Source organism: Primulina eburnea, chromosome 12 (assembly GCF_022965805.1).
Source record: "Primulina eburnea isolate SZY01 chromosome 12, ASM2296580v1, whole genome shotgun sequence".
NCBI classification, from domain to species: Eukaryota; Viridiplantae; Streptophyta; class Magnoliopsida; order Lamiales; family Gesneriaceae; genus Primulina; species Primulina eburnea.
The window spans coordinates 9,011,744-9,036,465 of NC_133112.1; the positions used below are offsets into that span (position 1 = coordinate 9,011,744).

The 24,722-nt window shown below is 36.6% G+C and overlaps 1 protein-coding gene and 1 pseudogene across 1 annotated transcript; one reads left to right on the forward strand and one right to left on the reverse strand.

The window, feature by feature from the left end:
• Positions 1-736: 736 nt before the first annotated feature.
• On the reverse strand, positions 737-7,960 carry LOC140807006 (retinoblastoma-related protein-like). The gene is made up of 18 exons (XM_073163640.1): positions 7,648-7,960; positions 7,077-7,184; positions 6,809-6,933; positions 6,613-6,709; positions 6,435-6,481; positions 5,737-5,935; positions 5,450-5,516; positions 5,175-5,351; positions 4,888-5,084; positions 3,962-4,805; positions 3,616-3,778; positions 3,459-3,531; positions 2,950-3,126; positions 2,754-2,873; positions 2,499-2,643; positions 2,251-2,363; positions 1,225-1,340; positions 737-1,137 (listed from the first exon to the last, which is right to left on the reverse strand). Exons 1-18 carry the CDS (start codon positions 7,723-7,725, stop codon positions 999-1,001), a joined length of 2,985 nt encoding a protein of 994 aa, XP_073019741.1. The 5' UTR covers positions 7,726-7,960; the 3' UTR covers positions 737-998.
• On the forward strand, positions 7,776-24,722 carry LOC140806631 (uncharacterized; annotated as a pseudogene).

Consider the following 24,722-nt stretch of genomic DNA (forward strand, 5'->3'; position numbering starts at 1 on the left):
ACCCCAAAAGTTAGCTCAAAGGAGGAGAATTGTACAAGACTATATATATACAACTCCCGGGTATTTTACCCAACCGATGTGTGACAACTAACATATCCCCCTCACGCCCAGGAATGAACATTTAAAGCGTGAATTTTACAAATGACCCAATTATGGGCATAACGGCTGACCCAACTATGGGCAGTCCAACATAAATGGTGGAATCTGAGCTCTGATATCATGTTAAGATTGGAGCTTGGACCTAACTCAACCCCAAAAGCTAGTTCTTGGGGTTGAGTTAGGTTCAAGTTCCAATATTGTTAGTTGTCCCACATCGGTTGGTAAATAACCGGAGAGTTGCATACATGTCCCACGTCGGTTGGATAAATAACATGAGAGTTATATATATAGACTTGGACAATCCCCCTTGATCTAGCTTTTGGAATTGAATTAAATCCAAGTTCCAATCTTAACATTTACTATTCATTTATCGCTTCATGAAGCTTCTGGCTGAGCTATTTGATATCCTCGCAACACGTATCTTTTATGTGCTTGAATGATTGGGAAAAGAATACTCTTCATTTTACCAGTACCATTATCCAATTAGGCAAGGCACAAATTTCTTAATTTAAATCAATATTTAGCATTTATTTTGACCGACGAAACTGGCAAAAGATGCATTAGAATATGATTCGAGAGCAAAAACGAAATATTTTGAATAAAATGTAATTTGGCTAGCATTTATTCGTTCCTGAGGACTTTTTGGGCCCTCAGGCAAGGGAAATATAACTATAAACTGGCATTTACCAATTAGTCAGTCGTATCTGCCTTAAAGTTGCTCGTTTCCGAAGGCCACATATTATACACTCAAAAGAAAATGCTACAACCTTATTAGTTAACAGAATGTCATTACATGTTTGGCCAGATGCACACTAGAAAACAATATACCCTAAACCATCGCCTATACCCTACTTAACGAGAATATCTACAGGGAAAGGTTACAATGGAAGGAACCGCATCTAGGAGTCGGGTTGCTCGGATTTCAAAGAAATGTTACCATTCTTAAGGTAAAGGCTATTGGCAACCATGGAGTCGGTAACCAATCCAACATCTACATCAACCTTATCAAAATTAAGTGTTCCTCTGAGCTTCCGAGTTCTGAAAATTGCACAACACGGCGTTGATCAAATATGTGTACAGATGTATATTAAAGATTCAATGAAGTTTTGTTTTAGTCGACTTTACCCGTTCAAATGCTTATTGATGGCAGTAAGGTCTTTTGAAGGACTCTGGTAAGCATGCGTACTTTCTCCAACACAAGCATAATAGCTTTTGGAGCTGTGTGAAATTAATGCATCCATCTGTCAACATAATCAGGCATTTATTAAAAAAAGAAACAAGTCCATTCCGCTACTTCTTTTGAAGCTAAGCAAAGAGTCTGTGCATGTTGATGCAAAATGCAATCGTAACTAAACATCCTCTAATATATACTACCAATGAAGCATGGAAATCCTAACCATGTTCTTTTGGACGATATCCACGAAGACGTATTCGGAGAGTAATGAAGCAAGTTTAATAGGTTTTTCTACCGCATAAGTTTCCAGCTTCCCAACTCCTTAGAAAGACCACACTAACTCCAAGACACCGGCCATGAAGTCTACCCACACCCTCATATTAACGACTCTCGACTGTTAGAAAACCAACATCAGCTTTCACCCTAATCGAGGATATCGAAAACAAACCAAACTAAAAAATAATATGTAGCTTTACAGTAATCACTGTTCACAGCCTCTAGGGCCATCTCAAGCAGTCTATAAATTACAGCTCGTGTGCCGCTCTTCCAGAAATTTTTACCTCTTAGATAAAGAGCAGAATAAACCCAAATTGTGAAGTAAAGATCTCAAAAGTGTTTAAAAAAGAATCTTACATCGAAGTACCATGCCATGCATCTCAAAAATGTAGTCACAAATATTAACTTCAAGGAATAATACTTGATTATTTTGCTGATATCGGGGTGCTTAGTCATCATTCTCACAAAAACGTATGGGTGATTGGCCAAAGCGGTTCAACTATCCTCTAACTTTCCGAACGTAGAGATTGGCAGCTCAATGCTCACCTTCTCTAATTTATTTTGGGAACAGAATTGGTTTAAACATGAAGAAGACTCAAAAATTACTTAAACGGTCGGTTAGTTGTTATTATAAAGGATAAATGCTTAAACCATGATTAGACTAATGTGACAGAAAAGGAATATAAGTGGAAACTTCATACCTTTGAGGATTGCAAAGGAGAAACATAAACGTTATGTGCCGAGGATACTTTCCTAGGTGACATGTCTGGTATACTTGGAAAAGAAGACGGCTTTGGTGATGCAGGACATGGACCTGATTGGAAATAAAAATCAAGACATGTTTCTGACAAATAAAGTTGTCGAATAAACCGAAAGAAAACCATCAAAACCTGAACCATTGCCCTGATGGGTCATTCATAACAAATGAAACAAAACCAATAACACTAACCATCATTATTATTCCTGGCCTCTTGGGCACAACTACTACTTTGTGCTGATCCAGTAGACGCAAACTCAACTAAAAGAGGCTTGACAGCAGGTACAAATATTTCATTGTAAAATGTGATGATATCAATGTGATCCGGACCACTTTTCTGTTTCATGGAAGAAACAAAATACGATTAGGTTCCTTTCCATGTCATGAAAAGAAAAAAAAAACTAATGCTTACAGGTAGTTGCAAACAATAAAGAAAGATTAAGATACCCCATTGAGGCGCACAGCTCTCCAATCAACATAGACACTACGAAAAACTTGTGGTTTGCATTGAGGCTGCTTTCTGTAATTGAAAATGATTTCTTTGAAGGTTAAGTTCCGCTGGGAAATCTGCATATATAATAATCAGATGTCAGCGAACCTCCAATACTTGGCGAATATCTACCTCAAAACCAGTTAGGCAGACCTTGGTAACTCCATAAAAGCAACAGAGAATAATTTGGTCAATATGTCTGTTAAAGAATAGAGAAGTCCTTTGACCAAGAATCTTCTGAAACAGACAGTAGATGGACTCCCTTAACTGCTGTGACAGCTGTAGCCTCTCAACCATGCCATTAATTCTGACAGCGGCTAACTTTATAGTCTGAATAGAGCCACCCCCCACATGTGAAAATATGCGAAATCACTAAATGTTAAATAAGTGCGTTAAGGAACAAATCTTCAATAAGACAGACCATCCAGCATATACGAAAAAAATTTGCCACAGAAAACATGATTTACGAGATAGCTCATAGTCCTGATGAGAAACAGAAAAAGATTTTTAAATAAACGTAACCACTTTTTACACAATCATTGAGCAAAATTACAGCCCAGACAAAATCTATGGCAATAGCGAATTGGGAAACAAAATATATTCACAACATGACTAGAGCGAGCCCATGACTAACAAGGGAAATCGCATTCAATATACTGTACCTTATTAAAAAACACATTAATTGCTGTTTCTGCAATAGTTTCACCTCCGTCACCTGGATTTGGTCTTGTTGGACTGAAAAACATGCATGAAGAAAACTGCTTAGCACGATGCAAAAATAGATCAAGTTTCCTGTGTCCTGGGCTGTTCACGAAATACCTTGCGAAAACAGACTGTAGAGCAGGGGGTGGAAATTTTGACTTCGTATTATTAAGAGCCATGAGGCGATCCTTCACAGGAGAAGTGAAAGAATTCCGTTCAACTAATACACTTCGGTACTCAGAGGATGCTTTTTTTGGGGAACGGATATCTCCATTCTGACCTGAGAAGATTATTTTCAAGCATGTTGGAGCACAAGAAATATATACCATTCCAAAGCATAAACAAGAATTAAAGAATGATAATACTGAATATTAGTTAGTCTTCTATTAACATCTTAAAAAGAAACGTCTTTCATTATGAAATATTTTGCAGCCAAAATGCAAAATCAAATAAATATAAGTACCATGTTTTTCTTGCTTTGGCGCAGCGGGAGGGACCCCACAAGACATATCAATGTGTGTGGCAATAGCATCAAGAGATGGCATAGGCTCAGCCAACAAGCCTAGTCGACTAATTTCCGCAGAAAGGGCTGGTCTTGCAACAATCAAGGTGTTGTACATTGATGAACCTTTTTCCCAGACCAAGCTCTCCAAGAGTCGTTCTTCTAATGAGTTTAAATGCCTTCTAAGCTCCCTAGGAAGACTTTCTTCATGCCTGATGAAACTTTCTATAACCTTGCTGAGATCAAAAGCAGTAATTCCAGTTCTCTCCAACACAGTTGGAAATAACATTGTCACAGTTTTATGCGTAGCAAGAACGAGTTCAGCTGAGCAGGCAAGCATACATCTGTGAAACCTCTCATTGGTCAGCAAAGATGTTAAATTGATTGCATGCAAAATATGAGATTCCGCTGTGCACATTGCTTGCAGAACCCTGTAGTAAAGCTTCATTGCTTCCAGTCGACGTTGTTCAGCCCATATGTTATCCATCAAACTTGCACTTTGCCCTAGTCCACTGCTTGGAAAGATGGCCTCAAGTATTATGTGAGCTCTTCTAATAACATCAGTTGTCACATCCCTATCACAAGATGATAGGAATCTCTCCAGTTCTGCTGAAGGATTTGATGGAAGAGGAGCTACAACAGTTCGTAGCCATTTAGCAGTAGTCATAGCTGTGCTGACAGGTGTAGCAACCATTCTGTACAAGCCAACAGTAGGAATTTCGTACGAATGACTTAGAGGAGATGTGTGGCAAGAAAGTGGACTTGTGACCGTCTTTGTCGGGGATGATATTGAGTCGAATTTTCTCTAAGCATGAGAAAAAGTAGAATTTGTAGACAAAGAAGATTGAAGTTTATGGAAACAGAGGAATAATTAATTAGAAAGTAACCTTGGTTCCATTTCCTCTAATATTTATTGCATCCCCAGATAGACTGCTCGAACCTAGCAAGCTGTCATCTTCATTGATGAATATTCTCTCATCCAGTTCACCCTTATTGAGAATCATATCATAATCCTTTTCTAATAACATCATATTCGTAGACAAAGATGATTCATTCATCAAATCTTCAAAATAGATCAACCCATCTGCACTTGACATAACAACATTAAATACTACACAGTTCAAAGGGCAGTATCCTTGGAAGAAAGCTGTAAATGCCAACTAAATAGACCAACCTGTGACAATATTTTCCAAATTTTGGGGTGTGCATTCAGCAGCCAAGTAAGACTTTTTCTTCAATATAGTAGTTATCACGCTATTTGCTTTTTCCAGCATTTTCTTCAACTCGTCTTCCGAGGTCTCATACATTTTGCAAAGTGATGCAAGTATGTCAGCCTTGCCATTTGTCATAACTGTATACAAAGGAACAAATGGAAAGATGCCTTAACCTACAAAGTAACTCCATCACTTAGTTCTAGCTTTTAGGTGAAATACGCCAAAGAAAGATTACCAAAGCGTTCTGAGTCATAAATATCAAATTTTCTGAACTTCACAGGTACATGTATAACAAGTAATGCCTGCCAAAAAATTCACATGAAGCATTGTAAAACTACCAGATTCAACTAAAAAATTATGATAAGAAGACTAAGCTGTCCCCAAAGGTTAGGGCCAAAGCACACAAATTTGTTAATCAATGTCTACTAATACATATCACAGTTCTTGTTTTGTATGAGTAAAAGCACCAACAGAATTGGAATTAAGTAAAATTAACAAAATTAAACATTAAACTCTACCAACCACTACTGAGACTAGACCATTGGTGCATGTTACAAGGTCCTTGAAACGGCCGAGCATACGCTCACGCAGCAATAGGAAAAGCAACCATCCAAAGCGATAATAGTCTGAGACACAGCCAGGGTTGTTGTCACCAGTTGCATGCTTGTCATCATTAGCATCAACTGTCAAGAAAAATTGCTGATATGCACGCTTGTAATGCCTGGAATCACAGTACAAATATTGAATCAACACAGGGCATCTAACAAAGCTAAATGTGTAATATTGTCTGTGAAAAAGAGTATTGATTTAACAAAAGAGTATAGCACCCAGTCTCTATGATAATATGGTCCTAATTCACAATTATTTTACTTTTTAACTTTGTTTGGAATTTTATTCTCTTGGGAAAGGGCAGGGGTTGTGCAGGGAAAACACCAAAGCTTCCAATGCTGCTGATCATTGAGAAGCAGTACCATATAAGGAAAGAAATTTTAGCTTATTTAATTTATGTCAAACAACAAATAAGTTATAATGCAATGCTTAAATGATATCGACTTCATTTGTTAAAAATATTTAGAAGACAAATGTAAGACTAAAATAATAAAGGAATAATTTTGAAGATAATGAAGTCATTCTCACCAAGACAATGCAACCAACCGAAACTTTGAAAATTGCCATAAATGCAAAAGAAAAGAAATATAACATACTAAATGAATACTCACTTGCTCAAAAGGATCAAATGCACAAAATTGGTTTGTATTTCCTTTGCCTAATACCATAAAGCAGGAATGAGTCATTAAAACATAGTACCATAATTATAATGTGAGGGTGTCAAACACGTTAAACAAATAGAATAACTAGGTAAAAAAGGTAAGACAATCTGAGATACAAGACAAGTACCTCAATTCTCTTCTCCCAATCCCCACCGTACAGGTTACTTAAAATTGATCCGACCTTGATCAAGAACTGAGGAAGTTCTTTAAAAAAGTCAATGATGCTGCAGGCCAAGAAATAAAAGTCTCCTATTATCTAAAACTTCTAATTTCCACAACACAAAAAAAAAATATCAAGCAAGTAAAAGAAAAATGAAAAATACTTGAGCCTGGCCTTTCGCAGTATCTGGCATAAAGTAGGTGCCTTTTCTGTGATCCCACCATTGTTCATCAGTCTTCTAACCGTGAAAAGCACAAATGCAAACCAATACCGTTCTGCTTCTTCCGGCTAATCATGTAAAAACATCAATCAACTATCAGTGTGTTAATCTGACAGTAAAATCGCCCATTCATGATAAGGCGTTATCCATTAAGTTTTCATGCAATCAGTGGCGATAATGAGACAAGCAAAACGGCTAGGTCACTGCATACCAGCCCAGTCCCAACAGCGGATATATTGGCCAACAAAATACTCTTGGTCTCGGCAAACAGCTTCATGGCTTGTGTCATAAAAATTTCCTCGTTCAACTGTAAATCATTCTGCTTATAGGATAGGGGCATATGTGAATCAACAAATCATTAAAAATCGAATGCATTTAAATTCAAATCTATTAGCATGTAATGTCAAAAGAAAATAATCTGCTTACATCGAGTAATTGCAGCAAAACACAACGAAAAACCTATTATTTAGCAAGTAATAAAACAGACAACCTGAACAGAACAGCCCGTGGCATGGGTTACTGCCGATTTACAGCATGCTTGTTGAAATAATTAATAGTTTTATCTAAGAGCAGATCAGCAGTAAATAATAGTATAAAATCAAAATCTTTTAAACCGTACACAACTTCATTAAAACGGAAAAAGAAAAGAAAGAAACCGAAATTAAGCTCGTTGTCGATGACAAGAAAGAATGGCAGCAGCAGCGGTGAAACAAAAGATAGGATGGCAAAGGAAAACATCGCAGCGTCAGAAATGGAAAGGAGAAAGAAACAAAAAGTAAAACCTTGGAAAAAAAATCGAATCGAGCTTCAATTGTGGTCTCCGACACATCTTCGGGATGGAAATTCTCCCGCTCGTCCATATCTTTCAGATCCCCGATTTAACGAATCGACAGGTCTCAGAAGAATCGAGATGGGGAAAAATCAAATCAAGAAGCTCCCAACAGTAGACGAGGTTGAATATTACGAAATTACACCAGCGAGAGCTGGCCGTGTCACTGCCAGTCGGCGGTCGCCCACTCACTCAGGCGAGACGGCGGTGGGTGGGGGACGACTCGGTGTTTGTTTTATAGTACAGGTATTATTATTATTATTCGGAAGGGCTTTTTCATGGTTTTTTTGTTTTGCGGGAAAATAAAACCCTCTCATGCTTGCGCGGGAAAACACATGGGCATGGCACGCCGCATCATCATACATACATGCATGGAAACCAATTAACGTGCGCCACGTGTTCAGATGGTCCTTCATGCTTGACACTTGCAACGCATTTCTCATTAATATTCGTCTTGGAGAACTTTTTACCGTAAAACGTATAGTTTCTACTTTCTATATGATACAATAGATTATGTAATTTTTCCATGTGAGATTCATTCAACTATGCAACAATTGGCTTAATTTTGTTGGCAAAAATTTGTGTTATAAGATCTCACAATCATATTTTGTGAGACGAGTCTTTTATTTGGGTTATCTATGAAAAAAAATATTAATTTTTATGTTGAAAGTATTACTTTTTTATTGTAAATATTGATATGATTGACTTATTTCATAAATAAAGATTCGTGAGACCATTTCCAAGAGACATGTTCAATTTTGTTTTCACGTGGTAGATAACACATGGTCCCATACTTTATAATTTATTTTGGTAAATATTTTAAATAGCTATTTTGATTGTGTGGGGCCACGTGGAAAAGTGTTATTGGATATATTTGACAGGAATACGCAGCTTGCAAAGGTTTACTCGCCTCCATAAATTCCGTTTCAGAAGAGTATTGTTCCGCTGAGGTAGAGAACAATTGCGAGTTGCGAGTGCAAGCCGCCGCCGCCTCTTTATCTTCGATTTCGCAATTTCACCTGTCCCCTTCGTTTCAGTCAACTGCATCGTCTTCCCCATTTCCCACTCGCGTTTATCGATAACCTTTGATCTGCTCGTGGAACCAGTAGACTGCAAAGCAACTCCGACCCGAACAATCAGACATAAACAGTGGGAATTCAGCTTTACCGAGATATCTACAGGTTCGGTACTGTATTTTTTGGTGTTTTTTCTGCTATCGTTGTTTGGGTGCTGAAGCTTATTTTAATTCTCTTTTTTCTTAGCTTCATTCTTTCCTTTTCTTTTTCTGGCAGCATAGATATGGATATAGCACAAAGACTATTTAGAATCTGCATGATACTTCATTCACCAGTCTTGTTAAATAAGCTATTTTTCCCGTAATATTCAGAATACTTACGGAGACCGTGAAACAATCTCAAGGTGGTTGGGGTGCTTCAGGAGACTGGAGTGAAATTGAGGTATACACGAGCTGTGCTGCTCGTCTGTCTTATGAATTTATTATTCTTATATGAAGAGTTGTCAGCTGTTGTTTAGAATGGGCTATATTTTGGCGTCTTTTAGATTTCTTTTGCTATCCCCTTAAAAATGCTAAAACTACTTGGTGGAGCACCTATGTTGTTGAACGAATGGAGGAATTTTTAATGTGCAGAGACAGAGATTGCTGATAATATTTCTATGTAATATTCAGGGAGCTTGGGTATTGAGACCAAAAACTTCTAAGGTTACATCTATTGTACCTTTTGTCGGTGGTATATTTGTCGGCGCTGCCCCACAGCTTACTTATCGCTTGTTCTTGGAACGCCTTGCAGATAGGTGAGGTTTTTTTACTTCTGAAAATGTTTACTGATTCTTTAATTTGACCAGTTCTTACATGTGTGATATTCAGTTCCAGGGAAATTGAGGAAAACGGGAGTGACGGAAGTGTTTATTAAAAAAAAAAAACGAGTGAATGTAATTTACTTTTTTATGATTTGTTTAAAAACTAATTTTTTCATTCGTTTATTTAATTTTTTATTTTAATTTTATATATAATAAAATTTATAATTTAATTAAATAAAAAAAACTTATTCGACTCAATTTTTCCATCTTTCCCGACTCAACCCTAGGGGGACAATAAAAATATATGACTCATTTTAAATTTAATTAAATAAAAGAGATTTTGACTTTTTTAAATCGAGAAAAGGGAGTTGACTGCTGTTAGTTAGGTGAGTTCATTTATTAGGTCATTAATTAGTTAGTTAGATTTTACTTTTTTAAAAAAAATATTTTTTTAATTGATATATCGGAACCTTCCCGATTTGAGGTTTCATTTATTACCGTTATTTTCGTGTTCTTCACGATAAAATAATCAAAAATCATTTGAAAATTTGAAGATTCGTAGAGAAGTAAGCATATACTCGAATGTTGTTCAGTTTAGTTCTGGTTGTATTTTGTTAGAATTTTTGTTAGTGAAGTTAGGGTGAGTATTTACAGTCTAGCAACGTGTTGATTGTGTGGGTCGAGTAGGTGGATGGAGTGTGAGTCAAATATGATAGTATGAGATAGTGTCTAGACCACATACATGGGATGGGTCGACGTTCACCTGTGGGTAGAAGTGTGCACACACCTCGACCCACTGTGGGTCGAGGGTCGAGGTGCACCTCGACCCACGTTTCTTCAAACCTGCACCTCGACCCTCGACCCACAGTGGGTCGAGGTGTTTCTTCAAACCTCTGGGTCGAGGTGCACGTCACACTCGACTCGACCCTGGTTCGAGCTCTTCACACGTTTGTATGTGTTGGTCGAGTGATGTGTTGGTTGAGTAGTGTCTAGTGATGTGTTGGTCGAGGTTGTAAATATGTTGGATGTTGCAATTCATTAGCATATTTTTTTAATAAATAATATTGTCTATAATTTATATTTTATTTATGTTTTGTAGGTTATGCCAACCGTTATTCTCTTTGAGTACAACGGCAAATGGGAAATTAATGAAGATAATATATTTAAATGGCATTCATGGCCGAGTGGTAAGTGGTCGGCTATTCCTTTGGATTCTGATATTTGTTCAATGGAATACATAAAAAGTGAGATATACAGAATTATGAATCTAGGTGGTAAAGAAAAATTGAAATTAAGTTATCTTCCTGATGTGAAGCATTTCAATATTCGTCCAATTTATATTGAGGATGATAACGATTTGAAAGCATACTTATATTTTGGATGTGCAAAAGAAAGACCAGTACTTCATGTCGAATTTGAACTAAGTGTTGTTTCTCTGGATATTGTTGAAAGTGAAAATATCATGTCACCGGATTTAGATTTGACTCATTTGGATGATGAGTATGTCGATAACAAAAGCTCGAGTCAAAGACGGATCGCTCACAAGTCGAATATTTGGATCCACCTCATCTGCTCTCATAAATGGAATATCTTCAAATCTATGCGTTGATGTCTCGCCTTGATCTGAGAGAATAATACATACAATTTTTCATTTTTCATACTCAAAATTAAAAATCATATAAATATTGATAAAACTTACCAACATCGACATTCATTGAAGGTAATCTCCCAATTATATTCTTCAAACTCGAGATATCGTCATTCATATTTTTCAATTGATTTTTGATATCGGCTTGGTCCTTTAGTATCGTCCCAACTTTATCCTCCAAACTTGTGAAACGAAGTTAATACATATCTGGAAGAGATGTATGATCTCTACGCATAGATGTATGTCTCATGTGAGTCAATAGAGGAGACGGTTGATTCATGTGAAGGACTACGAGATGGCCGAGAAGATTTTCTGACTTTATCTCGAGATGATCTGGAGTATGTATATGTGAACGGAACGGTCGATCCTCAGTCTCATTCTGTACACTCACTTCATCCTCTGGGTCGCCCAATGGATCTTGAATGCAGACTACTTTGATACCTTGGCAAATTAACTCCGTAATGCGATTGATTATCACATTATTAGAATCAACAAATTTTCCAATCATATAATGTACAAACACCAGCTCCTCCGGGGTGGGAATGAGCATCCCCAAAATATCCTATATTAATCATTAACAAGAAAAGGATTGTGTCTTAAGCACGACCCAGGGTGAAGGGGTCACGACCCAAGGTGAAGCACATTATATGATTGGAAAATGATTAATATAGGATATTTTGGGAATGCTCATTCCCACCCCGGAGGAGCTGGTGTCTGTACTTTATGTGACAGTACAATTTTGTTGATTCTAATAATGTGATAATCAATCGCATTACGGAGTTAATTTGAGTTAGCTGGTGTCTGTACTTTATGTGACAGTCTTATTTGAGTTATTGGGGAAAAAACTTATTGGTGTCTGTACAGTTTGAGTTATTGAGCTAGTAATAAACGAAACTGTACGGTTTATGTGAGTTAATTTGAGTGACCTAGTAATTATAGACACCAATTTGAGTTACAGACACCAAGGTGAAGTACAGTTTTGTCACATAAAGCATGTGTCCCCAATTTGAGTTATTGAGCTAGTAATTAACATATTTCACTTTCAGCGTATTCAAGAATGTCGTGGAGGGTTGCTCCAATTACAAAGGACGTAGTCACATGAGGTGTCATTGATGGACGTCGATTTTCATCCGCTGCTTTCAATGAGGGCGGAGAAAATAATATAGAATGTTTGATGCCCTATGTGAGAGCAGAAATTGGTGAGTGGCCGGTTATTCCATGGAACAAAGCCAAAATAATTTTGATACCCTTTCAACTTCCCGGGCATTGGGTTTTTTGTTAAAGGTTTTGCCTAGCAGTAAGAATATCACAATCATGGATTCATACCGCAGCATAGATAGGTCGGGCAAGATATTGCTTAAACTTATTAACCCTTGGTCCCTTATGCTTCCACATATGTTGGGTGTTGATGTTTCAGAAAGATGGAGTATAGTTAGGCCAGAAAATTTTCCAACTCAAAAGACCAGGTTAAAATTTTTCATTTTAAAAACTATTATTTCATTATTATTTAATGTTTTTTTTTCATTGCAGTGGTGAATTAAGAGTATATTGTTTAGCGGCAGCAGCTTATACCATGTTTAGGGAAAATGCTTATCAACTTAACTATGAGAAGATTGAGGAATTTAGGCATTATTTTTGTTGTATTTGGGATAAATTCTTATCGTTGGATTAAAACATTTATGTGATACATTATATTGATTTGTAATTACATTATATTGATTTTTAGTTAATGTATGTGATCCATATATTCATTCTATTTTAAACAATGAAAATTGATTCGATTCATTGGGTCGTGTAGGTATCTATTTTAAACCATGAAACATGAAACCAATTTGCTAAAGGTTTGTGGCAGTCTTCTTCCAAGATACAACTACAACTGATATAATGTGTGTGCAAAATGAAATCATCAAAGAATACCAAGGAAAAGAAAAAATACGAAAAAATACCAGAAAAATCCGAAGGGACACGAAATCGTCAAACAATGCCAAAGAAATGAAAAAATACCAGATAAATCCGAAGAGACACGAAAAACGTGAAGGGACACGCGGCAGCGCCTGCCGAGAGCTCTTAGAAGGCCTGCGAACCTGCAAGCCGATCCGCGCACAGATGCGCGCCTGCTACTGGCAGGCACTCGCACCTGCACGCCGATCCCTCGCAGGTGCACGCCTGCTACTGGCAGGCACGCGCGGATGTGCGCGCAGGTGCGCGGGTACTGTTCACCGATATTTATTTTTTAAAATTATCCAACAATGACTCGACCTAATTTTGGTTCGAGATTACACTCGACCCAAATTTGGTGGGTCGATTGGGTCGAGCTTTTTGGTCGAGAAGCATACCCATAAAGCTAGATGCACGTAATATCCTCGACTCATTTATATACAATAAACATTAATTTCATATGCTTCTGTATATCATTAAAGTGAATGTGTAATAAAATTTGTTATGAAATAATTTTAGTGAATTTATAAAATTTGTTAATGTTTATATACAATAAACATTAATTTCATATGCTTCGATATACATTAATTAAAGTGAATATGTAAAAAAAAAAATTAGTTCTATTATTATAAAAAAATTGTTAAGAATTTTAGATGAATTATAAAATTTGTTAAGAATTGTAGTCGAGTATAAATTCAATCCACATTGTTAGAATAAGAGATACATTCTTCTACTTGCTATGAATTTTTTAACTAACATACTTAAATTATAATATATAACTCATATTAAAATGTTTACACAAATAAATTTTTTTATATATATTTACATTCTAATCATATATAAAGAGAATTATATATTATAAAATGATCAAAACTCAAAATCTCCTACCCACTCGACCTAAACCCTAAACCAAACCCCTAACATTATTACTCGACCCACGCGACCCAAAATTGAAAGAATTTACCACCCGACGCGACTCAAACTTAAAAATCTACAGCACACATTACAATCTTGTCCACTCGACCCACTGACCACCCCTCGAACAAAATTAAAAATTCGCCACAAACGCATTACATATTAATAAAATCAAATCGATTGTCTTTAAATTCAAACAAATTACATATCATTCAATCCTATTTCTACCAAATTCTCCTACAAATGGAAATCTGTTTTGTTTTTTTCCTTCCACGTCTTCTCTTGATCACAGGTGGCAGTACTAACATATCATCAAGTGGCCACTCGTTCTGATTCAGAACAAGATAAATTGGCTCAGAATAGGCTAAAGACCATATCATAACGGAATAATACTTGAGCACGAGGAATAAAAATTAACATCACAAAAGTAACTCGCTGCAATTGCATGAGAACATGGAATCTTGTCAATATCAAATTTTCTACAGGTACATCTCTTCGATTCCAAATCCACAATGTTACTATTTGTAGCACTTCGAATATCGAACTCAAGACGGCCCAGCTCATAAACTTGATATCCCCGACCAATATTAAACATTTCAAATACTTGAATCTATTATGCTCATCTACTACTAAATTTATTATACTACAACGGTTCATTCTCTCGACCATTTTCAAATATGAAGGTAGAAGACCAAACTTCTTTCAGGATCACCTCTGAAGATATCAGTGAGCAAGTTGTTTGCCTTTCAAGGCTTTGTAATAGGTAATGTCAACCCTCTTATTCCGCATCATTGTTATAATAGATTTTGGTTGAGGTGTTTTCTGTTGTCCTCGAAAGTTCTCTACCAACATATCACAAACGATAGATGAGCTGGCTTGTCGATGCCTTTTACGCATTACAGTCAAGTCACAATTGTGTGTGTTGCAGTATGTACGAATCACAAAATCTGTTGAGTTCTCGTGTTTTGAAGTCCAAATTCTCCAGGTGCAACCTTTATTCACACAACGAATCGAATAGATATTTCGAGAAGATTTTACACTTCCAAACTCAAAAGACGAGTTCAAAGCAATTTTGGATAGCACTTTCTTCACTTCGGTCTTGCTTGAAAATCTTTGACCAATAAATAAACTCGAACCATCGGTAAATGAATATGTATCAGCTTGAACATGAGTCTCAGTATCATGAGCTACACTAGTGTGGTGGATGTTAACATCGTTATCATCCACATGTACCGCATCTATATCCTCAACATCATTTTCTGTACTCCTCACATCATTCTCTTGCATATTTTCAGTTGATGTATTTATATCTTCTAATAAATCATTATTGGTACAACGGTCATTTGAAACAAAAGTTCTATCAAAATAGTGATCGTACGTATTTGTTTTATCATCGACATACTCATCATCCAAATGAGTCAAATTTAAATCCGGTGACATGATATTTTCACTTTCAACAATATCAAGAGAAACAATACTTAGTTCAAATTCGACATGAAGTACTGGTCTTTCTTTTGCACATCCAAAATATAAGTATGTTTTCAAATCGTTATCATCCTCAATATAAATTGGACGAATATTGGAATGCTTCACATCAGGAATATAACTTAATTTCAATTTTTCTGTACCACCTAGATTCATAATTCTGTATATCTCATTTTCTATATATTCCATTGAACAAAGCTGACCACTTACCACTCGGCCATGAATGTCATTTAACTATATTATCTTCATTAATTTCCCATTTGCCAGTGCACCTCGACCCACAGTGGTCGAGGTGTGTGCACCTCGACCAATCTGTGGAGGTGTGCACACATCTACCCACATGTGAACGTCGACCCATCCCATTTATGTGGTCTAGACACTATCTCATACTATCATATTTGACTCACACTTTATCCACCTACTCGACCCACACAATCAACACGTTGCAAGACTGTAAATACTCACCCTAATTCCACAAACAAAAATTCTAACAAAATACAACCAGAACTAAACTGAACAACATTCGAGTATATGCTTACTTCTCTACGAATCTTCAAATTTTCAAATGATTTTTGATTATTTGATCGTGAAGAACACAAAAATAACGGGAATAAATGAAACCTCAAATCGGGAAGGTCCCGATATATCAATTAAAAAATAATTTTTTTAAAAAAAGTAAAATCTAACTAACCAATTAATAACCTAATAAATGAACTCACCTAACTAACAGCAGTCAACTTTCTTTTCACGATTTAAAAAAGTCAAAATCTCTTTTATTTAATTAAATTTAAAATGGGTCATATATTTTTTTATTGTCCCTTCAGTTCCATTTAACTACTGCTTTAAATATGGAATATTTTACTACTACGCCTTTGACCTTCATTCATCTTCCTTATTTGTTGTCAACAGTTATCAACTCTTTCTAGGAGAAGCTGGACCATTTTTTCGAGCATCACTTTTTCGAAGCTCCCTCTGTCTATTTAGGATTTTCCTTTTCTTTTTCCTTTCATTGTTTTTTTATTTGTCTTTTGGGCTTTGGTTGGGGGAAGGCGGGCCTGGAAGAAGAGGGGAGACTAGGATAAATAATCTTGTTCTAGCATCATTGAAAACTTGAATGTATAACTGGCATCTTTTGCCCTGTTTGATTCAGGGGTATATTAGTTATAGCCACACCTTTTGCCAGCGGTTTTGACCACTTCCTCATAGCTGATGAAGTGCAGTTTAAATTTGAGAGGTGTCTTTGCTGTCTCCAAGAAACAGTAAATTTTAGCTTAGAACGCATAGAAGTAGCTAGCTTCCTATACTAGCAGTTGTTTGTTGTGGAGTTGTTTACTTGCACAGGTGGAAGATATTCCTACTTTTGGCATTAAGCATTCATTGGGATCTGTGGTTCATTGGGATCTGTGGTTCATCTTCTCATAGGTTGACATATTATGCACCTGTTTATTACTTTTGTATTGTAATCTTGACAAAGCCTGCTATCAGTTGATTTGGCGTTGCTGATCATCAGGCTCGTGGTATGCTGTGCAAAGGAACGGGAATATACTGATGGCATTCAACAACAAGGTAAGACAAATCAGATTATCTTATGTTTGTCTCTGAATTTGTGAAATGGAAGACTTCTTTGATTGCCCTATTCATGGGTTTTGAGGGGCCAATATACAAACAGTGAGATCAAGTTATTGCTGGCTATTCCACATTCCTTCTTTCGTATAAAATCTTGCCATTTTGGGACTCCAACTGCTTTTAACCAGTTCGTAAGTTGATGTCCACGTGTCTTAGTAGAAGAAGGGCAATTTAACTATTCATGTTCGAAGATGTAAAATTTAGTTACAAGTCATCCAGACTTGAGAACTTGGCAATTTCATCAAGCCACAAATCCAACTTACTTCTCCTAAGGTAAAGTGGAACCTTCTTTTGAAAATTGAATACCATTTGATAACTCTCTTCATTTGAAGGTTTGAAAGATAATTAAAACCGCTGAAAGGATTTTGCACATAACAGATTCCTGAGTGCTAGAAGTACATCCCTAAAGCTTTTTTTATTATTAAAACAGATTCCTTTGTTTACTTAATAGGATGCACGTTCATTATGCCCCAGTTGATATTCCTAAAGTTGTTTTTGAAGGAAGAGTTGGGACGAATGGAAGAGTGAGAAACAGCATTTAATAAGGTGCACATACGTGTGTGTTGTGCAAACAGTTTCACATTTTAACACACAAATCTGACGATAGCAAGGAAAATGACAATTTTCTTGTGCTTTTTCACCAATAGTAATATGTGTTATTCTCTGGTGCTTTCGTATAATGGATATATGGCTTGGACTAGACAAACGCCACCCTGGAAACATTCTGTCTTGAATAGCAAATCAATAATCATCAATTTAAAAGACAAATGTTGTTACTCGCTTAGTGGGCTTGGATTGGATACTCATTCTTGTTCAACTAGAGCACGTTCATGCACGTATGAAAATAACACAATTTCTCTTACTTAATATATATAAAGTACGTGGCATTTTTTGTAATTTGGAATGATAATCATCTAATGGCAGTGCACATAAGTTCCTCAAGTTTCACTTAATCTCTTGGTTGTCCCTTTTTGGCATGTGTTTTTTGACTAAATTATTTACATACTAATATATGACTAATTGACATGAACTAAGGAAAAAGTGTGATTGCATGTATTTAAAGTTAGGTTCTTTACGTGTTTATTCTACTTTCAGGAAGCAAGCCTGGCCATTCCTTTACTTTCACCTGTTCTTGTTCCAATGGCTCAGAGTATTGGGCCATTTTTGTCACAAATAGTATCATCACCAACAATTCGGCATGGGGTGAGTTTAACTTCCATCTTATGCATTTTCAGATGTTAGTTTACTATAGTAGGCAGCTGCTTTGTTAGCTTCATAATTTATGATGAACGAAGATTGCAATCTTGGAAAATTAACTAGCTTTATGTCCTATCAATACTTGTTTCTTTATGGCTTTTTTTACTTTGCAATTGAGCATCATTGGTGAAGATTTAGCACTTCTCCTACTTAACTAATCCTAGAGTATAATGTGATTGTGCGCCTCCTATTAACACTTCTATTTTTCTGCAACCACTCAGGTGATGTTTAATAACGGTTCCTAAATATTATGGAAATTATTTTGGGATAAATGTGTTTTGGAAGATTGTTGGACAATGTGATGTCTGTTTGATATTTATTTCAAAATAGGCATATTTTACCATAACTGACATGTTATATAAGATTTTGGTAGGTTAATGACATCGCATGTATTTAGTTATTTTATTGTTGGGTTAGAGGTATTTTAAAAGTTTTGAGTTAAAATATGGTATTATAAAAGTCTCTTTTTGGAGAATGATCTTCCATCAGCCACCAACCCATATCTCCAGGCAACTCTTTGTATAAGTATGACCATAGTTATAAAAGGCGAGCGCCTGGCTGCGCCTAGGCGAGAGGCGCAGCCAGACGCACCTTATCACCCAGGCGCAATACATTAATCAAGCGCGCCTGGCGCGCCTCTGCTGAAAGGCGCGCGCTTGTGCGCCTGTACCAATAAAGCCATTTATGGTACGATTCTATACATATAATTAAAGCCCAATAAATTTTAAGCCCCATAACAAACAGAATCCCTATTTTATTTTTTACAAAGCCCCTGCATGTGTGCGTTTTTCTCCCTAGCGAGTCTGCGACCTCTCAGTTTCTCTCTGTGTATGCGACTTTGAGTGCATCTGTGCGTCTTTCTCTCAGTTTCCCAATCTTTGTCATCTAATGTGCTTCATCAACCTGTGTTAGACTGCTAGTGTGCTTCATCAAAAACTGTGAGTACGTGTGACGTGATTCCCAGTAATATTTACATACTTATTTTTGTAGTAGTTTATATACTTTATATGATTATTGAAACGTCTGCTTATTCGTTTTCTTAAAAAGTACTAGGAAATTTTTTTTTTCTCTCCTTAATCTCCATAATTAAAAATATACATATATATAAATACTTTAAAATATCTTGTCACCATTTTTAAAATAAAACATCCAACTAGTACTTGAAAATCCAAAGGGAATAGTCAAACATGAAATCGTAAATCGTTTTATCAAATCCAAAAAAGCAATAAATGTTGAAAAGTATAGCTCATACTAAACCTCTCAAAATCTCTCAAGAAGCATAAAATAAAGTGTCGTAAAAATCTTTAACTTAAAATCATAAACTTAAATGCGGAAATAGAAGCGCTGGTCCTCGGGTTATGTGCACCGACAGTCCAGCAAGTCACTCGTCAAGACCTCCAATATCATAGTTATTTGTATCACCTGCATCAACACACCTAGTGAGTCTAAAGACTCAACACATCCTATCTTTGATAACAAGTAATACGTAATACAGTTAACATATAACAGTGAAAAATACTTGTACTTAAAATATCATTTTCTTAATATGCATAAACTTTAAACATAAATATTTTTCCAAAACAAAACAAATCACATAAACATATTCATATTCATATTCATATTCGTATTCATATTCATATTCATGTTCGTGTTAGTTGAATTCCGATCGTGATTATGACTCGTATTCTTGATCGTATTGGGCGATGGATCCATCTAAAAAAAACCACAGTACTGGGCGGCGGGGGACACCAGCAACACTCTCACCGATCAACTGGGCCCTGGCCAACGTATTAACATATTCGTATTCGTATTCGTATTCGTATCCGTATCCAAGAAAACACGATCGTCGGGCTGCCACTGGAACCATAACCCTCACGATATTTCCAACATATTCAGTAGTCACAATCCCTTCACATCCTTCAACATTTCGTATTTCCATCACTTAATAAAATTATGCATATAATATCATTTTTATTTTGAAACCAAGCATGCAAACATATCTTTTAAATGTCCAATTTAACCCTTAATAATCCATGAACATTTAAAAATCATATTTCATCATATAAAATTCATAAACATGTTACATAATCATATTAGCATATAAAACAGCAAATAGGGCACTGCCATGACGTTTACTAATTTTCCGATGTAAAAAGACCGTTTTACCCATGGACGTGACATTTTTCGTTTTTGACGTTTTCTTAATTTTCTTGACTCTAACATGTCCCAAATAATTATTAAAGCCTAAATTAAAATTTTATTTAGCTTAAAAACGAGGCTTTTTAATTAATTCAAAATTAGACGTTTTTGAAGTCGTTTTAATTCCGAAAAATCCCAAACTTTAATATAAAATTCCTAAATTCTAAATTTAGTCGTTTTATATTATTTTAGCCCTTATGAACCACGACTCGACCCCCGTGAACCATTTTTCAATTTTCCCAAGTTTTAAAAACCCTAATGACCCAAAATCTTCGACCCCGAGCCATCTCTTGATTTTCACGAGTTACCTCCGAACCATGTTGATCAAAACTTGACCAACATCCTAAAGTACCCTACTGGACCCAAAGATCCCACGGAAAACACCCCAAACCAAAAAAACGAGCCCCCTACTCCTCTACCATAAGCTGGCCGAGAAATCCTTGTTGGACAAGGACTCTTGATCAAGCTTCCCTGCCCCTACCAACGAACCCAGCCACCTAACCAACCTGTTGTGCACCCCCCTAAGGACCCTAAGGACTCGACCTGACCCAGCCCAGTCCCCTTGGACCGCGCCCACCAGCCTGCAACAAGCCCAGAACCCTGCAAGCAATTCCCCTTGATTCTCGGGTGGGAGTGCTAGGACTCCTTCCCAGCCCTTGAGCGCGAGTCCTAGCATGGCTAGGACTCTCTCCCTGACTCACCCACGACCTTGGCTAGCCCTTGGAAGCAGCCAACCAAGCCCTAGCCCCTGCAACAATAAAACCGAACCCCTTTGCTCCATGACAGCAAGTTGCTGCACAGCTTGTGTTCTATTGCGTGTGTGGTGTTAAGGTGATTATCTAGGACTCTAAATACCGTGTAAAATCATGCCTAAACATAACCTATATCATGGCAGCCCGTATATACATGTAAACGACAAAAGTTTGAATCAAAATCATGCTTGGAATTTCATGGATTGCATAAAAACGAAAATAATTCAAAGTGTCACTTGTTTTCCAAAATTTTCATGCATAAAAATATAATATGATGTGATGATGATTTGAAGGTAAGAATAGGCGTGCCTTTGCGTAATTTATGCACGAAAAACCGTTGACGAAGAACGGAGCAAGAACCTTGGCTTGATTATTGCTTAAGCTATTCTCGAAAATTCCTCCTTGCCTTTGACGTGTTGTGTGTTTGTGTGGTGGGGAGAGTTTTAATTGGTTGAAATTTCAGAAAGTGACCGAGACTAGAATAGGGTTTGGGTTGATTTTTAACATATTATATAGAAATTAATTCACTAATTAAGGCTTAGGCAATTAAACATAAGTTTTAGGCTCATTAGTCTTAATTAGGATTTAATTAGAATATTAAAATAGTTTTGGTAAAAATAAGTTTGTGAATTTAATAGCGGGGTTGCCAAAAAATTCGTATTTTTGTTGAAAAACCAACACCAATAAAATTTACGTCACGGCGTATAAAATCACCTCAAAACCCTTTATTTTCAAAAATAAGAAAAACCCACAATCATATTTTAAATAATTAAAAGCAACGTTTTTCAGCCCTCGGTCTCCGTTCCTCGATCGCAACTCGAATAACCCTTCAAATATATTTTAATGCAATCATGTAGAAAAATATATTTTAAACATGTAATTATGCACAACAAGATTAATCCATCCAATTAAAACAATTAATTAAAATACAAGAGAATTTAATAATTTGCGTGTATGTGGTTCGTGTGGGCCTTTAAATTTTCGGAGCGTTACAATTATTAGAGCTGATCAGGCTATCATAGCCTTATTCAAATCCTTCCCAGTAAATGAAATCGCTGCCGGTTGTGAGTAGGTAACCAAATACTCTAAAGTCTTAACCTTTTTATTGCAGTTATGAGAGCCTTCACTAGATGTGTTCATATTTATTTTATGCTTTCTTGTTTCAGTTTTTCAACGGTATGGATACCATGGAATGTCATTTGAGCAAACATATGCTATCCACACTTTTAATGTCATAGCCTAATTCAAATCCTTCCCAGTAAATACTTTATATATATTGAATTTTAAAATTTGTGTCAAATTCCCTTTACTTCGATAAAGCGTGCGCTTCGTCTCGCGCCTCAGGCTCCAAGACACCCTAGCGCTTTAGTGCGCCTTGCGCCCCAAATAACTATGAGTATGACCCAGTCATATGGTCTGATGCTCCCGTGTCAATTATCCCGCATTTGTTTGATAATGATTATGATTTTGATGAAAAGTGAGTGGTTGTATCACCTCTATGGGCTATAGCACAAGTTGGTCCATTAAAATTATCATAATCAGCGCCATGAGGATAGGAGACATTATTCATGCCAGCTGAAATCCAATTGAGGGCTCACTTGAGATCTTTAATTGATTTGATTTAACCACCTTTGTAACAGACCCACTATTTGTTTAATTTGAGAAATTCAGTCCACTCTCCATCACAATTTCATTTTCTGCTATGAGATCTCTGCAATTTTGCCCATTTTCTTCTTTTCTTTTTGATGAGACAGAGTTCCCATTATGTTTCTTGGAGTTCCATGGTTTGACGTAAAATCCTGGGCTCCTACTTCTGTGAGTATGTTATAATACCCGTTGACAGTCATGACCTTGGTTGGTGTTTTTGATTTTTTACCAGACTATATGACATTGTGATTTGTGATCTTGGCCATGATCCATATTTCTTTAGCCTTTGAGTGGAATCTGTTTGTTCTTCAGATACTTGGCTCCATAGAATAGATGACCAAGCCATTACAATGACATTCTCAGCCTCCACGCAGAATAACCTGTGATGTCTCTGGTGTTCCTTTCCTTGTTTTAGGCAAAATATTATCTTTAATGGATCCTCTCTCTCTATGGGTGGGGCATGGAACTATTTTTTCATGTTAGATTTACATTCGAATTTGTATTAGTTCTTGCTATTATTTACTGCTAAAATTTCAGACTTGCAAACTATATTTCAAACTTGCAGGCGGATATGACCAGGAAGCAATTTGAGAACCTCAGTCCTGCCATTTTGAAGCAAGTTCTTCCTTTGGTGGAGCAGCTTCCTCCATTGTACATGGACTTGGTTAAAGGGAGGGAAAATTTCTCACCGAAGCCAGAAGAAACTCAACGTCTGGTAAACCAAGTTTCATGTTGGTAGAGTCCGAATTTTTATTATTCTTTCCAATATCATGGCGGTAAACATTAATAATCATGAGATGCTACCTTTCTATTATTGCTGGTGTGTTGTATTAATTTCAGGTGCTGTGAGGGCTAAATATTATTAAATATAGTTTATGCTCGTCGGATATTAGTTTGGGTTGGATTCTGAATGGGTGTTGTGAAATTTGGGGGAAAATTATAGATAAAAAGTATTCAGATCAAAATTCATTATTTGGTTGCAAACTAACACCCGTTAATCGTGACAAGGTTAATGGCTACAAGTTTTTTCATTTGGTTGTGTAAATGACAGATCAGGTCTTACTATGGCATCTCAAGGAATTTACTAATAAAGTTCAAAGATGATACCATTGATGAGACTTCAGTTCTAGCCCAGGTTCTTAGTGCAGAGTCTGCTATCAGTTCGATGCTGGACATGTCTATCCGCTTGTTACCTGGGGATCACGGGATGCATCTGCAACAGGTGAACCATGATTTAAAATGTTCATGATATGTAGGAGTAAGAGTTATGCTCTCTTTTATTATTTTGGTGCATAATTTTTGGAGAAGGCATGTTCCCGGGTAAGATGTTGAAAACCAAACTCTGTGTTTTGATATCCCCAATTTCAGGTTCTCGATGTTCCCCCAGCAATGGCAGATGCTGTCAGCAGGAGTGGAGAGTTTTTGGTGACAGTAACAGCTGGTACACCCTGGGAGGCCGTCGCCAAAGAAGTGGGCAGCACATTCAGCAGAGACTCAAAATTCCAAGGAAATTGATGGGCTTGTCGATGTGATCGCAACATGGATTGCCTCCAATCCTTGTCCAACGAAACTTTTAAAGCCATAGAAGAGAGAGAGAGAGAGAGAGAGAGAGAGAGAGAGAGAGAGAGATAGATGAACAGAGGGAACGTAAACAAGAATAATAAACAGCCTTTATATGTTGTATCTAGTACAAATTGTATGTAATATTTGTTGTAGTTCGTGTACGAAACAAGATTATCAACT

Bases quoted from the DNA above. Each gene is read 5' to 3' on its own strand.
- LOC140807006 (XM_073163640.1), bottom strand. From the start codon at position 7,725: ATGGACGAGCGGGAGAATTTCCATCCCGAAGATGTGTCGGAGACCACA. The intron at 2,644-2,753 runs GTATCTTAATCT...TCCATGAAACAG, and splicing joins GAGCTGTGCGCCTCAATGGG to AAAAGTGGTCCGGATCACAT. The intron at 2,364-2,498 runs GTTAGTGTTATT...ATTTCCAATCAG, and splicing joins GGCCAGGAATAATAATGATG to GTCCATGTCCTGCATCACCA.